Source organism: Entelurus aequoreus, linkage group LG02, assembly GCF_033978785.1.
Source record: "Entelurus aequoreus isolate RoL-2023_Sb linkage group LG02, RoL_Eaeq_v1.1, whole genome shotgun sequence".
NCBI lineage: Eukaryota > Metazoa > Chordata > Actinopteri > Syngnathiformes > Syngnathidae > Entelurus > Entelurus aequoreus.
The window spans coordinates 92827624-92842623 of record NC_084732.1 but is presented as its reverse complement, the minus strand read 5'-3'; the positions used below and the strand labels follow the sequence as shown (position 1 = coordinate 92842623).

Here is a 15000-nt window from a genome sequence, read left to right as displayed (position 1 = left end):
ATTTATTGGTATCTTGTGCTTTTTGAGGTTAAATATTGATAACAAACTCATAACCTCACAAGTTGATTCAATGTTATTGGAAAAATAAATAAACACGTCGCTAATTTTGCCGCGAATGACTGAAAAAGCTGCCAAGAACTCAAGACATTTTCGATGCAACAATGACAGGTGCTGACTATTTACCTGGAATGGAGATCATAGTCGGACTATTTCAAGTGACATCATCATTATTCTTTCAGACATCAGTCCGCCTCGCCGCGTGCGCATCGTCGAGGTGAAGGGCGACTCTTTCACCCTCAACTGGCGCTCCAAGGGAGACACGCTGACGGGGTTCCTGATTGAAGCCACGCCCACCTCCAGCTCAAGCCCCGCCATCGTCAAGACCATCCCGGCGGACGTTTACACCTACACGGTCTCGGGTAGGTCTCCATGGCGACGAGCATCGTCATCCCCTTGACAACTCTCCTGTCTTCTTAAAGGACTGCAGCCAGGCACCACCTACTCTGTTCACCTGTACACGCTCAATGGCAACACCAGGAGCGCACCTGTGCCTCTTACTGTTCAAACAGGTACCCTGCGTGTGTGTGTGTGTGTGTGTGTGTGCGTGTGTGTGTGTGTGTGTGTGTGTGTGTGCACTTGTCTCACCGTCCTTGTGTGGACATACACTTGATAAACCACCTTTCTGTGAGGATCTTTTGACTTGTGAGGACATTTGCCTGCTCCTCACAACTACACAAGTCAAATATTTTTTTTACTTTGTGTGTTTTGCATTCTGAAGTGAGGCTGCAACTAGGGATGTCCGATAAATGTTTTAAAATGTAATATCGGAAATTATTGGTATCGTTTTTTTTATTATCGGTATGTTTTTTTTTTTTGTTTTTTTTTTTGTTTTGTTTGTTTGTTTTTTGTATTAAATCAACATAAAAAACACAAGATACACTTACAATTAGTGCACCAACCCCAAAAAAACTCCTTCCCCCATTCACACTCATTCACACAAAATAGTTGTTTCTTTCTGTTGTTAATATTCTGGTTCCTGCATTATATATCAATATATATCAATACAGTCTGCAAGGGATACAGTCCGTAAGCATTATATATCAATATATATCAATACAGTCTGCAAGGGATACAGTCCGTAAGCACACATGATTGTGCGTGCTGCTGCTCCACTAATAGTACTAACCTTTAACAGTTAATTTTACTCATTTTCATTCATTACTAGTTTCTATGTAACTGTTTTTATATTGTTTTACTTTCTTTATTATTCAAGAAAATGTTTTTAATTTATTTATCTTATTTTATTAATTTTCTAAAAAAGGACCTTATCTTCACCATACCTGGTTGTCCAAATTAGGCATAATAATGTGTTAATTCCACAACTGTATATATCGGTTGATATCGGTATCGGTAATTAAAGAGTTGGACAATATCGGAATATCGGATATGGGCAAAAAGCCATTATCGGACATCCCTAGTTGCAACTCTTTACTCCCATCTAGGGCTAGATATATATTTTTTCATCATTCTAGCTATAGTGGAAAGGGGGGCCCTCACAACCTACTAACCAAACGTGGGTCCACACAAAGTAGGCAAGACGTGTGTGTGTGTGTGTGTGTGTGTGTGTGTGTGTGTGTGTGTGTGTGTGTGTGTGTGTGTGTGTGTGTGTGTGTGTGTGTGTGTGTGTGTGTGTGTGTGTGTGTGTGTGTGTGTGTGTGTGTGTGTGTGTGTGTGTGTGTGTGTGTGTGTGTGTATGTGTGTGTGTGTGTTCTTGTAGTGCTACTCTTCTTGGGACATAAACAAAGAAAAGTACCTTCCATAATGTTTTATGAGTGAGACCCTCCCTTAGGACCAAACTAGGTGGGACAACTAAAGGTAAAAATAGTTTTTGTATTGTTTTTGAAAAGGAAGAAAATGAAAATGGCCCCGCATGATTTCATTTTTCAGTGTGTGGCCCTCAGTGGAAAACGTTTGGACACCCCTGTTGTAAGAGTCGTGCTGGACAGTGAGCTGATAGTTTGAGCTTGTTGACTATCAACTCTCTATCATGGGACTCCTGGGGGTTACAGAAGAGGAGGTTTTGAAAGGGGAATGGAACCATCAACCATCAACCAGTCAGCTAATGTTTCCCCTGCAGCTAAACCAGCCGTCCAAGCTCCCACCGACTTCCAGGTGACATCTTTGACTCCCACCGACATCTCCTTCACCTGGCAACCTCCTGCCACGCCCATCACGGGCTACTACGTCACCTACTCAGAGCCCAGGGCCACGCCCAGGGAGCTGAAGCCACGCCCCCACGCCGGCCAGAACTACGCCACCATATCTGGTATGTTTGTGTAGCGAGTTAGTATGTGTCACGTGTGGGCAGGTCTAGTTAATAAGTATGTGTCACATGTGGTCAGGTCTAGTTAATAAGTATGTGTCACGTGTGGGCAGGTCTAGTTAATAAGTATGTGTCACATGTGGGCAGGTCTAGTTAATAAGTATGTGTCACATGTGGGCAGGTCTAGTTAATAAGTATGTGTCACATGTGGGCAGGTCTAGTTAATAAGTATGTGTCACATGTGGTCAGGTCTAGTTAATAAGTATGTGTCACATGTGGGCAGGTCTAGTTAATAAGTATGTGTCACGTGTGGGCAGGTCTAGTTAATAAGTATGTGTCACATGTGGGCAGGTCTAGTTAATAAGTATGTGTCACGTGTGGGCAGGTCTAGTTAATAAGTATGTGTCACGTGTGGGCAGGTCTAGTTAATAAGTATGTGTCACGTGTGGGCAGGTCTAGTTAATAAGTATGTGTCACATGACTGCCAGGTCTAGTTAATAAGTATGTGTCACATGTGGGCAGGTCTAGTTAATAAGTATGTGTCACATGTGGGCAGGTCTAGTTAATAAGTATGTGTCACATGTGGGCAGGTCTAGTTAATAAGTATGTGTCACATGTGGTCAGGTCTAGTTAATAAGTATGTGTCACATGTGGGAAGGTCTAGTTAATAAGTATGTGTCACATGTGGGCAGGTCTAGTTAATAAGTATGTGTCACATGTGGGCAGGTCTAGTTAATAAGTATGTGTCACATGTGGGCAGGTCTAGTTAATAAGTATGTGTCACATGTGGGCAGGTCTAGTTAATAAGTATGTGTCACATGTGGGCAGGTCTAGTTAATAAGTATGTGTCACATGTGGGCAGGTCTAGTTAATAAGTATGTGTCACATGTGGGCAGGTCTAGTTAATAAGTATGTGTCACGTGTGGGCAGGTCTAGTTAATAAGTATGTGTCACATGTGGGCAGGTCTAGTTAATAAGTATGTGTCACATGTGGGCAGGTCTAGTTAATAAGTATGTGTCACATGTGGGCAGGTCTAGTTAATAAGTATGTGTCACATGTGGTCAGGTCTAGTTAATAAGTATGTGTCACATGTGGGCAGGTCTAGTTAATAAGTATGTGTCACATGTGGGCAGGTCTAGTTAATAAGTATGTGTCACATGTGGTCAGGTCTAGTTAATAAGTATGTGTCACATGTGGGCAGGTCTAGTTAATAAGTATGTGTCACAATTGGTCAGGTCTAGTTAATAAGTATGTGTCACATGTGGGCAGGTCTAGTTAATAAGTATGTGTCACATGTGGTCAGGTCTAGTTAATAAGTATGTGTCACATGTGGGCAGGTCTAGTTAATAAGTATGTGTCACATGTGGGCAGGTCTAGTTAATAAGTATGTGTCACATGTGGGCAGGTCTAGTTAATAAGTATGTGTCACATGTGGGCAGGTCTAGTTAATAAGTATGTGTCACATGTGGGCAGGTCTAGTTAATAAGTATGTGTCACATGTGGTCAGGTCTAGTTAATAAGTATGTGTCACATGACTGCCAGGTCTAGTTAATAAGTATGTGTCACATGTGGTCAGGTCTAGTTAATAAGTATGTGTCACATGTGGGCAGGTCTAGTTAATAAGTATGTGTCACATGTGGGCAGGTCTAGTTAATAAGTATGTGTCACATGTGGGCAGGTCTAGTTAATAAGTATGTGTCACGTGTGGGCAGGTCTAGTTAATAAGTATGTGTCACATGTGGGCAGGTCTAGTTAATAAGTATGTGTCACATGTGGGCAGGTCTAGTTAATAAGTATGTGTCACATGTGGTCAGGTCTAGTTAATAAGTATGTGTCACATGTGGGCAGGTCTAGTTAATAAGTATGTGTCACATGTGGGCAGGTCTAGTTAATAAGTATGTGTCACATGTGGGCAGGTCTAGTTAATAAGTATGTGTCACATGTGGGCAGGTCTAGTTAATAAGTATGTGTCACATGTGGGCAGGTCTAGTTAATAAGTATGTGTCACATGTGGGCAGGTCTAGTTAATAAGTATGTGTCACATGACTGCCAGGTCTAGTTAATAAGTATGTGTCACATGACTGCCAGGTCTAGTTAATAAGTATGTGTCACATGTGGTCAGGTCTAGTTAATAAGTATGTGTCACATGTGGGCAGGTCTAGTTAATAAGTATGTGTCACATGTGGTCAGGTCTAGTTAATAAGTATGTGTCACATGTGGGCAGGTCTAGTTAATAAGTATGTGTCACATGTGGTCAGGTCTAGTTAATAAGTATGTGTCACGTGTGGGCAGGTCTAGTTAATAAGTATGTGTCACATGTGGGCAGGTCTAGTTAATAAGTATGTGTCACATGTGGTCAGGTCTAGTTAATAAGTATGTGTCACATGACTGCCAGGTCTGAAGCCTGCGACTGAGTACATCATCAGGATTGTGGCCATCCAGAACACGCAGAGAAGTCCTCCTCTGGTGGGCAGAATCAGGACTCGTGAGTATTCATCATCCATGTTTACACATCAGAGATGGGTAGGTTGTGAGTTCAAACCCCGGCCGAGTCATACCAAAGACTATAAACACGGGAGCCATTACCTCCCTGCTTGGCACTCGGCATCAAGGCTTGGAATTGGGGGTTAAATCACCAAAATTATTCCCGGGCGTGGCCACCGCTGCTGCTCACTGCTCCCCTCACCTCCCGGGGCGTGAAGGTGATGGGTCAAATGCAGAGGATAATTTCACCACACCTATTGTGTGTGTGTGTGTGTGTGTGTGTGTGTGTGACTATCATTGCTACTTGAACTTTTTACCCCCGTCACTAAGGGGCGTGTTTGAGAGTTTTTTAAATATTTAATTGTGATTAATCACATTTTGTTGTTGTAATTAATCATGATTAGTCGCAGATAGACATTAATTATGATTAATCACAGATATTAATCATGATTAATCACAGATACATGGACAATAGCCATGATTAATCGCAGATAGATATTAATCTTGATTAATTGCGGCTAGATGACAGTAATCATGATTAATCACAGACGGACATTAATCATGATTAATCACAGATAGAAAGACATTAATCATAATTAATCGCAGATAGAAAGACAATCAAAAAATAATCACAGATAGACATTAATCGTGATTAATGTCTATCTGCAATTAATATTAATCACAGTTATACAGTAATCATAATTAATCGCAGATAGACAATCAAGATTAATCGTGGATAGATGTTAATCATGAATAATCGCATCGTGATGAGAGTAACCTTGATTAATCACAGACAGATGTGCATTAATAATGATTAATCACAGAGACAATCATGATTCATTGCAGACAGATGGACATTAATCAGGATTAATAACAGATAGACATTGATTATTATTAATCACACATAGACATTGCATATGATAATAGATGAACAGTAACCATGATTAATCAGAGACGGACATTAGTTATGATTAATTACAGGTAGTCATTAATCATGATTAATCTCAGATACATGGACAATAATCATGATTAATCGCAGATAGACATTAATCCTAAATAATTGCAGCTAGATGACTGTAATCATGATAAATCAGATAGATGGACAGTAATCATGATTAATCACAGATAGAAAGACATTAATCATAATTAATCGCAGATAGAAAGACAACCATAATTAATTGCAGATAGATAGACATTAATCATGATTGTCTATGTGCAATTAATGATTAATCACAGTTATACAGTAATCCTGATTAATCGCAGATAGATGTTAATCATGATTAATCACAGACAGATGTACTTTAATCATCATTAATTGCAGCTATATAGACATTAATCAGGATTAATAACAAATAGACATTGATCATTATTAATCGCAGATAGACATTAATCTTGATTAATTGTGGTTAAATGACAGTAATCATGATTAATCAGATAGATGGACATTAATCATGATTAATGTCTATTTGCAGTTAATGATTAGTCGCAGTTATACAGTAATCATATTAATCGCAGATAGATGTTAATCATGATTAGTTGCAGATTGATGACAGTAATCATGATTAATCACAGACAGATGTACATTAATCAGGATTAATAACAGAGACATAATCATGATTAATCGCAGACAGATGTACGTTAATCAGGATTAATAACAGATAGACATAATCATGATTAATCACAGACAGATGTACATTAATCATGATTAATAACAGATAGACATAATCATGATTAATCACAGACAGATGTACATTAATCATGATTAATAACAGACATAATCATAATTAATCGGAGACATATGTACATTTATCATGATTAATAACAGAGACATAATCATGATTAATCACAGACAGATGTACATTAATCATGATTAATAACAGACATAATCATGATTAATCACAGACATATGTACATTAATCATGATTAATAACAGATAGACATAATCATGATTAATCACAGACAGATGTACATTAATCATGATTAATAACAGACATAATCATGGATAATCACAGACATATGTACATTTATCATGATTAATAACAGAGACATAATCATGATTAATCACAGATATATGTGCATTATGCATGATTAATAACAGATAGACATAATCATGGTTAATCACAGACAGATGTACATTAATCATGATCAATAACAGATAGACATAATCATGATTAATCACAGACAGATGTACATTAATCATGATCAATAACAGATAGATGTAATCATGATTAATCACAGACATATGTACAGTAATCAAGATTAATGGCAGATAGATGTTAATCATGAATAAGCGCAGCTTGATGACAGTAATCATGATTAATCACAAACAGATGTACAGTAATCATGATTAATCGCACATAGACATAATCATGAATAATCACAGATAGGCATTTTTCAAGATGAATGGCAGCTAGATATTCATCTAATTAAAACTGAGAGAAGTCTCCAGAAGGACTCACTAATCCTCATCATGGTCTGCCTCCACCAGAACCAGGATCCTTGCTGCCGGTGCCACTCCCTCATCGCCCGGGAGACGTGACTGACAGGCTGGACGTGCCAGAACTGGACCTGGGCAACCGGGTCCATCTGGTGGGCTCCAACGGGCAGGAGGGTGTGGGCGGTCAGAGCCAGCACGTGGAGGAGTACAACAACAACAACAATGGCGGTCAGGGTCAATGGCCGCTCGTCTTCCTTCCTCTGCCCGACGCTGACGGCCGCCGCCAACCTTACGTCAAACTCAACGTGCCGCATGGCCTCACCTTTCCTAACGAGTCACGTCTCCCCCTGGAGGCCCAGACCAGAACCACACTGTCATGGCAGCCCTACAGTCAGAGCAACGCCTACCTGGTCTCCTGCAACCCCGTCACACACCTGGACGAGCAGATGTTCCAGGTGAGCACGCACCTCACCTCTACTCCTCACCTGCCACACCTTACTTACCTGCTGGCTGTCACCTGTCACGTCCTCCTCACCTGCCACACCTTACTTACCTGCTGGCTGTCACCTGTCACGTCCTCCTCACCTGCCACACCTTACTTACCTGCTGGCTGTCACCTGTCACGTCCTCCTCACCTGCCACACCTTACTTACCTGCTGGCTGTCACCTGTCACGTCCTCCTCACCTGCCACACCTTACTTACCTGCTGGCTGTCACCTGTCACGTCCTCCTCACCTGCCACACCTTACTTACCTGCTGGCTGTCACCTGTCACGTCCTCCTCACCTGCCACACCTTACTTACCTGCTGGCTGTCACCTGTGACCAGGTGCGCCTACCAGGGACCACCACCACCGCCACGCTGGTGGGACTGACCCAGGGCGCCGACTACCAGGTCCTGGTGGAGGCCCTGAAGGGGTCGCTGAAACACAAAGTCCTGGAACAGACCATCTCTGCTGGGAACACAAGTCAGATATCATTCTTACTCGACACGATACTGTCTGATACATGTTGCACTAAGTCCATCTGATACCATCTCTGCTGGGAACACAAGTCAGATATCATTCTTACTCGACACGATACTGTCTGATACATGTTGCACTAAGTCCATCTGATACCATCTCTGCTGGGAACACAAGTCAGATATCATTCTTACTCGACACGATACTGTCTGATACATGTTGCACTAAGTCCATCTGATACCATCTCTGCTGGGAACACAAGTCAGATATCATTCTTACTCGACACGATACTGTCTGATACATGTTGCACTAAGTCCATCTGATACCATCTCTGCTGGGAACACAAGTCAGATATCATTCTTACTCGACACGATACTGTCTGATACATGTTGCACTAAGTCCATCTGATACCATCTCTGCTGGGAACACAAGTCAGATATCATTCATACTCGACACGATACTGTCTGATACATGTTGCACTAAGTCCATCTGATACCATCTCTGCTGGGAACACAAGTCAGATATCATTCATACTCGACATGATACATGTGTTGCACACGCGTGTATATATATACACACATGTATTTATTTATAAATATATATTTGCATGTTTATTTTTCGCTATATATACACATACATATATATATACACATACATATATATATACACATACATATATATATACACATACATATATATATACACATACATATATATATACATATAGTGTATATCCTTATATATATAAATATATATACTATAAACATATACTATGTATGTGTGTATATTTATATACATATATTATTATATATATTATATACACATATATGTAATATGTATTATATTATAAATATATACAATATATTATTATATATAATTGATGTACATTTAACTTTGTACTTTCTGCTAGCTTAGCGTGTAACCTGTTTAGTTTCGTCCTCCAGTGATAACACTACTTGATAATGATACTTAAGAAGTGTAGTTGATTTTCCGCATGAGAAGTGATGAATATTAGCTGAGTGGAGCTCCTCATGAGTTCAAGTATCATCTGTGTTTGTGATCAATATTACAAGTTATTCATGTCCTTGTTTTTATACAAATGGGCCGATACTGATCGGTGATGGATCGACTAAGTGATATTATTCCTTCTCGTCTTCTTGTTCCTGAAGTTCCTGACGGACTTCCTTCCACGGTCCCAGACGGACTTCCTGCCACAGACGACGCCTGCTATGATACTTTCACCGCCACCTACCATGATGTGGGCGCCGAGTGGGAGCGCATGTCTGAGACCGGCTTCAAGCTGTGGTGCAGATGTTTGGGTCTGGGCCGAGGTCACTTCCGCTGTGACTCCTCCAGTATGTAACCTCACCACTTCTCTTCCCCGTGTGCACACTCACTACTGGGGGTGTTGCCATGACAACGTTCAGGCAGTCAATTAAAGATATTGTGGGTGTTCCTACAAGGTGTTGCCATGACAACGTTCAGTCAGTAAAATAAAGATATTGTGGGTGTTCCTACAAGGTGTTGCCATGACAACGTTCAGTCAGTAAAATAAAGATATTGTGGGTGTTCCTACAAGGTGTTGCCATGACAACGTTCAGTCAGTAAAATAAAGATATTGTGGGTGTTCCCATAGGGTGGTGCCATGACAACGGGCAGAACTACCGCGTGGGAGAAAAGTGGGACCGGCAGGCGGAGAATGGTCACATGATGAGCTGCACGTGCTCGGGGAACGGCAAAGGAGAGTTCAAGTGTGAACCTCGTGAGTCAACATTTGTCTCCCTCTAATGGTGGACCTGCCACACTGCATGTTGACTTATTTTCTCCCTCTGGTGGTGAACTTGCCACACTGCATGTTGACTTATTTTCTCCCTCTAATGGTGGACCTGCCACACTGCATGTTGACTTATTTTCTCCCTCTAATGGTGGACCTGCCACACTGCATGTTGACTTATTTTCTCCCTCTAATGGTGGACCTGCCACACTGCATGTTGACTTATTTTCTCCCTCTAATGGTGGACCTGCCACACTGCATGTTGACTTATTTTCTCCCTCTAATGGTGGACCTGCCACACTGCATGTTGACTTATTTTCTCCCTCTAATGGTGGACCTGCCACACTGCATGTTGACTTATTTTCTCCCTCTGGTGGTGAACCTGCCACACTGCATGTTGACTTATTTTCTCCCTCTAATGGTGGACCTGCCACACTGCATGTTGACTTATTTTCTCCCTCTGGTGGTGAACCTGCCACACTGCATGTTGACTTATTTTCTCCCTCTAATGGTGGACCTGCCACACTGCATGTTGACTTATTTTCTCCCTCTGGTGGTGAACTTGCCACACTGCATGTTGACTTATTTTCTCCCTCTGGTGGTGAACTTGCCACACTGCATGTTGACTTATTTTCTCCCTCTGGTGGTGAACCTGCCACACTGCATGTTGACTTATTTTCTCCCTCTGGTGGTGAACCTGCCACACTGCATGTTGACCACCTTCACCTTCTCCCTGCAGACGAGTCAGTTTGCTACGACGAGGGCAAAACCTTCCAGGTGGGCAACCAGTGGCAGAAAGAATACCTGGGCGCCATTTGTACCTGCACCTGCCACGGAGGGCAGCAGGTATTGATTAGTGATTATTAGCCATCTTCCATATTGATGATTAATTATCCACGTTCCATGTGTAATATTGATGAATATTTGCTGACGTCAGGGCTGGAGATGTGAGAATTGTGTGAGACCTTCTTCTGCTGCTGCTGACACCGGCCTGCTGACACCTGTCCGATACGGAGGCAGCACACTCATCAAGGTGATATTAATATGAATACTACAACATGATATCATAGTAAATATGAATAATAACAGATTATACCATATTGAATATGAATACTAAAATATATTAAATATTAATACTACAAGATGATATCAAAAATATGAATATTAAAAGATGATATATTAAACATGAATACTAAAAGATGATGTATTAAATATGAATACTAAATTATATATTAAATATGAATACTAAAAGATGATATATTAAATATGAACATTAAAAAATGATATCCTTTTAAATATAAATACTAAAATATATATATTAAATAATTTTAATATTATATATATATAATATTAATATATATTAAATCCTTTAATATTATCCTTTTAAATATAAATACTAAAATATATATATAAATATATATAAAATATAAATATTAAAAGATGATGTATTGAACATAAATATTAAAATATATATAAAAAAATGACATTAAATATGAATATTATTTTTTAAAATTCAATATGAATATTAAAAGATGATATAATTAAATATGACTACTAAAAGAAGATCTAATACATTTGTCATTAGATTATCAGTGGCGTAGCAGGAAGGGGCTAGGAAAATTTCTCACACAGTGCCGTGTCTTTGACTTTTGAATGCGCTTCTTCGCGCTAAGCGGGGCCCCAGCAGATCACGGGGCCCCAGCACAGTGTGATGAATGATTGAGGTTTGTTGTGAAATGTTTGTGCAGAACATCCATTGTCCCATCGAGTGTCTGAGACCTGACCTGCTGGCAAACACCCACGTGGTCCCGGACTCTCGAGAGTGAAGTCCACCCATCCCCCGCTTCGCTTCTTCCACCACTGCACTGCCTCACCACAACCCTGACCCCTCACCACAACCCAGACCCCTCACCACAACACAATCATCCTTCCACGCGTCACCTTCTCCAGCTTCCAGGAGAGAGAAGAAGCCATTGCAGTTTTTGTCAGAGTTCTTGTGTTCCTGCAAGCAAAAAGGTGACACTATCCCTTTAAGAATAATTTATCCTTTCTTTTCTGTGTGAATTGTTTGTGTTTTTGTACTTTGTTGTTCCTGCCAAACTTGTTTCTACTGCACAAAAGTCCATCCTTGTAATAAAGTTGGAAAGATCACCAGAAAAATGTCACGTTTTTATTGACGCCTTTCTAGTAGGGCTGGTCGATACTGGGGCGTTTTGGTGTTGATTCGATACCAAGTAGCATCAAAACAGGTAGAGAATTGCCGATATTGATACTTTAAACTTGAAATGTCATAATAGTTTGATTGTGAATTTGCTTCTAGAAAGTTGATCATAATTTCCTTATGAAAGTGATTAAAATAAAAGTGTTATTAAACTGTAATACTGCAAGTAATCAGAACAGAGGGGGGCGGGGCAGCAAAGAGAGAGAGAGATAATAGAGATAGTGTGTGTGTGTGTGCAGTGACTAGAGATAGTGTGTGTGTGTGTGTGCAGTGACTAGAGATAGTGTGTGTGTGCAGTGACTAGAGATAGTGTGTGTGTGTGTGTGCAGTGACTAGAGATAGTGTGTGTGTGCAGTGACTAGAGATAGTGTGTGTGTGTGTGTGCAGTGACTAGAGATAGTGTGTGTGTGTGTGTGCAGTGACTAGAGATAGTGTGTGTGTGTGTGTGCAGTGACTAGAGATAGTGTGTGCGTGTGTGTGCAGTGACTAGAGATAGTGTGTGTGTGTGTGTGTGTGTGTGCAGTGACTAGAAGTTGCTTACATTGGGAGGAAACCGATGGGAAAAGCAAGATTCTGTCACACAAATATCCATCTACATGTTAATATTGGTCTGATACCAGTACCCACTACTTGGTATCAATATGAAGGAATGATGAAACATGTGATTAGTGATGATGAAATATTTGGTAAGAAACATTGAATGACGTCAGTAGTTTATTTCACTCAATAGAAGATTAGTCACTTGTGGTCAACGTTCAGTTACAGAAGTGACGGTTGGAACGTTGACTTGGTGATCAGAGACAAATGTTGACTTGGTGATCAGAGACAAATGTTGACTTGGTGATCAGAGACAAATGTTGACTTGGTGATCAGAGACAAATGTTGACTAAATGTTGACTTGGGGATCAGAGACAAATGTTGACTTGGTGATCAGAGACAAATGTTGACTTGGGGATCAGAGACAAATGTTGACTTGGTGATCAGAGACAAATGTTGACTAAATGTTGACTTGGGGATCAGAGACAAATGTTGACTTGGGGATCAGAGACAAATGTTGACTTGGGGATCAGAGACAAATGTTGACTTGGTGATCAGAGACAAATGTTGACTAAATGTTGACTTGGGGATCAGAGACAAATGTTGACTTGGTGATCAGAGACAAATGTTGACTAAATGTTGACTTGGGGATCAGAGACAAATGTTGACTTAATGTTGACTTGGTGATCAGAGACAAATGTTGACTTAATGTTGACTTGGTGATCAGAGACAAATGTTGACTTGGTGATCAGAGACAAATGTTGACTAAATGTTGACTTGGTGATCAGAGACAAATGTTGACTTGGGGATCAGAGACAAATGTTGACTTGGTGATCAGAGACAAATGTTGACTAAATGTTGACTTGGGGATCAGAGACAAATGTTGACTTGGGGATCAGAGACAAATGTTGACTTGGGGATCAGAGACAAATGTTGACTTGGTGATCAGAGACAAATGTTGACTAAATGTTGACTTGGGGATCAGAGACAAATGTTGACTTGGTGATCAGAGACAAATGTTGACTTGGGGATCAGAGACAAATGTTGACTTGGTGATCAGAGACAAATGTTGACTAAATGTTGACTTGGGGATCAGAGACAAATGTTGACTTGGTGATCAGAGACAAATGTTGACTAAATGTTGACTTGGGGATCAGAGACAAATGTTGACTTAATGTTGACTTGGTGATCAGAGACAAATGTTGACTTAATGTTGACTTGGTGATCAGAGACAAACGTTGACTTGGTGATCAGAGACAAATGTTGACTAAATGTTGACTTGGTGATCAGAGACAAATGTTGACTAAATGTTGACTTGGTGATCAGAGAAAAATGTTGACTTGGTGATCAGAGACAAATGTTGACTAAATGTTGACTTGGTGATCAGAGACAAACGTTGACTAAATGTTGACTTGGTGATCAGAGACAAATGTTGACTTGGTGATCAGAGACAAATGTTGACTAAATGTTGACTTGGTGATCAGAGACAAAGGTTGACTTGGTGATCGGAGACAAATGTTGACTTCTCTGCTCAAGTGCTTAGTGATGGAAGAGTCGCATGTTGGTGTGCACCAGAGTGATGCCTTGCTCATTGCAGGCGTTGATCACCAGCTGGTCTGCAGCAGAACCTGACGGAGCTGCGATGTAACGCACACCACTCTGAGAGAGACACACACAATCAATGTCAGACATGAATGTAAGACGACACATTAATGTTAGACAATGTAAGACGACACATTAATGTCAGACATGAATGTAAGACGACACATTAATGTTAGACAATGTGAGACGACACATTAATGTCAGACATGAATGTAAGACGACACATTAATGTTAGACAATGTGAGACGACACATTAATGTCAGACATGAATGTAAGACGACACATTAATGTTAGACAATGTAAGACAACACATTAATGTCAGACATGAATGTAAGACGACACATTAATGTTAGACAATGTAAGACAACACATTAATGTCAGACATGAATGTAAGACGACACATTGATGTTGGACATGAATATAAGACAACACAAATGTAAGACATGAATGTAAGACGACAAATGTAAGAAATGAATGTAAGACGACACAAATGTAAGAAATTAATATAAGACAGGTATTTAAGACAAATGTAAGACAACAAAATGTAAGACGACACAAGAATGTAAGATGACATGGTTAGAACATTTTGGAAGTGTATGCCAATGATGATGTTATTGAACACATAAGGGCTAAATGAAATTATCAGGGTCTGATTTTAACA

The 15000-nt window shown here is 40.3% G+C and overlaps 2 protein-coding genes across 4 annotated transcripts in view; one reads left to right on the top strand and one right to left on the bottom strand.

Moving 5' to 3' along the window:
- LOC133641433 (fibronectin-like) overlaps window positions 1–12133 on the top strand; it is a 70977-nt gene extending 58844 nt beyond the window's left edge. For both annotated transcript variants that reach the window (XM_062035173.1, XM_062035167.1), the window contains 11 exons: window positions 240–419; window positions 480–569; window positions 2138–2326; window positions 4720–4809; window positions 7297–7700; window positions 8073–8211; window positions 9375–9560; window positions 9842–9967; window positions 10719–10825; window positions 10917–11012; window positions 11728–12133. In XM_062035173.1, the coding sequence (XP_061891157.1) occupies window positions 240–419; window positions 480–569; window positions 2138–2326; window positions 4720–4809; window positions 7297–7700; window positions 8073–8211; window positions 9375–9560; window positions 9842–9967; window positions 10719–10825; window positions 10917–11012; window positions 11728–11805 (1685 nt within the window). In that variant the 3' untranslated portion in view covers window positions 11806–12133. The remainder of the gene's footprint in view (window positions 1–239; window positions 420–479; window positions 570–2137; window positions 2327–4719; window positions 4810–7296; window positions 7701–8072; window positions 8212–9374; window positions 9561–9841; window positions 9968–10718; window positions 10826–10916; window positions 11013–11727) is intronic.
- Window positions 12134–12218: 85 nt separating this feature from the next.
- Window positions 12219–15000, bottom strand: part of LOC133664961 (bifunctional purine biosynthesis protein ATIC-like) — a 36462-nt gene continuing 33680 nt past the window's right edge. The window contains exon 15 of one of the 2 annotated variants that reach the window (XM_062070052.1): window positions 12219–14396. In XM_062070052.1, the coding sequence (XP_061926036.1) occupies window positions 14277–14396 (120 nt within the window). In that variant the 3' untranslated portion in view covers window positions 12219–14276. The remainder of the gene's footprint in view (window positions 14397–15000) is intronic. The other variant, XM_062070059.1, reaches the window with a different exon arrangement.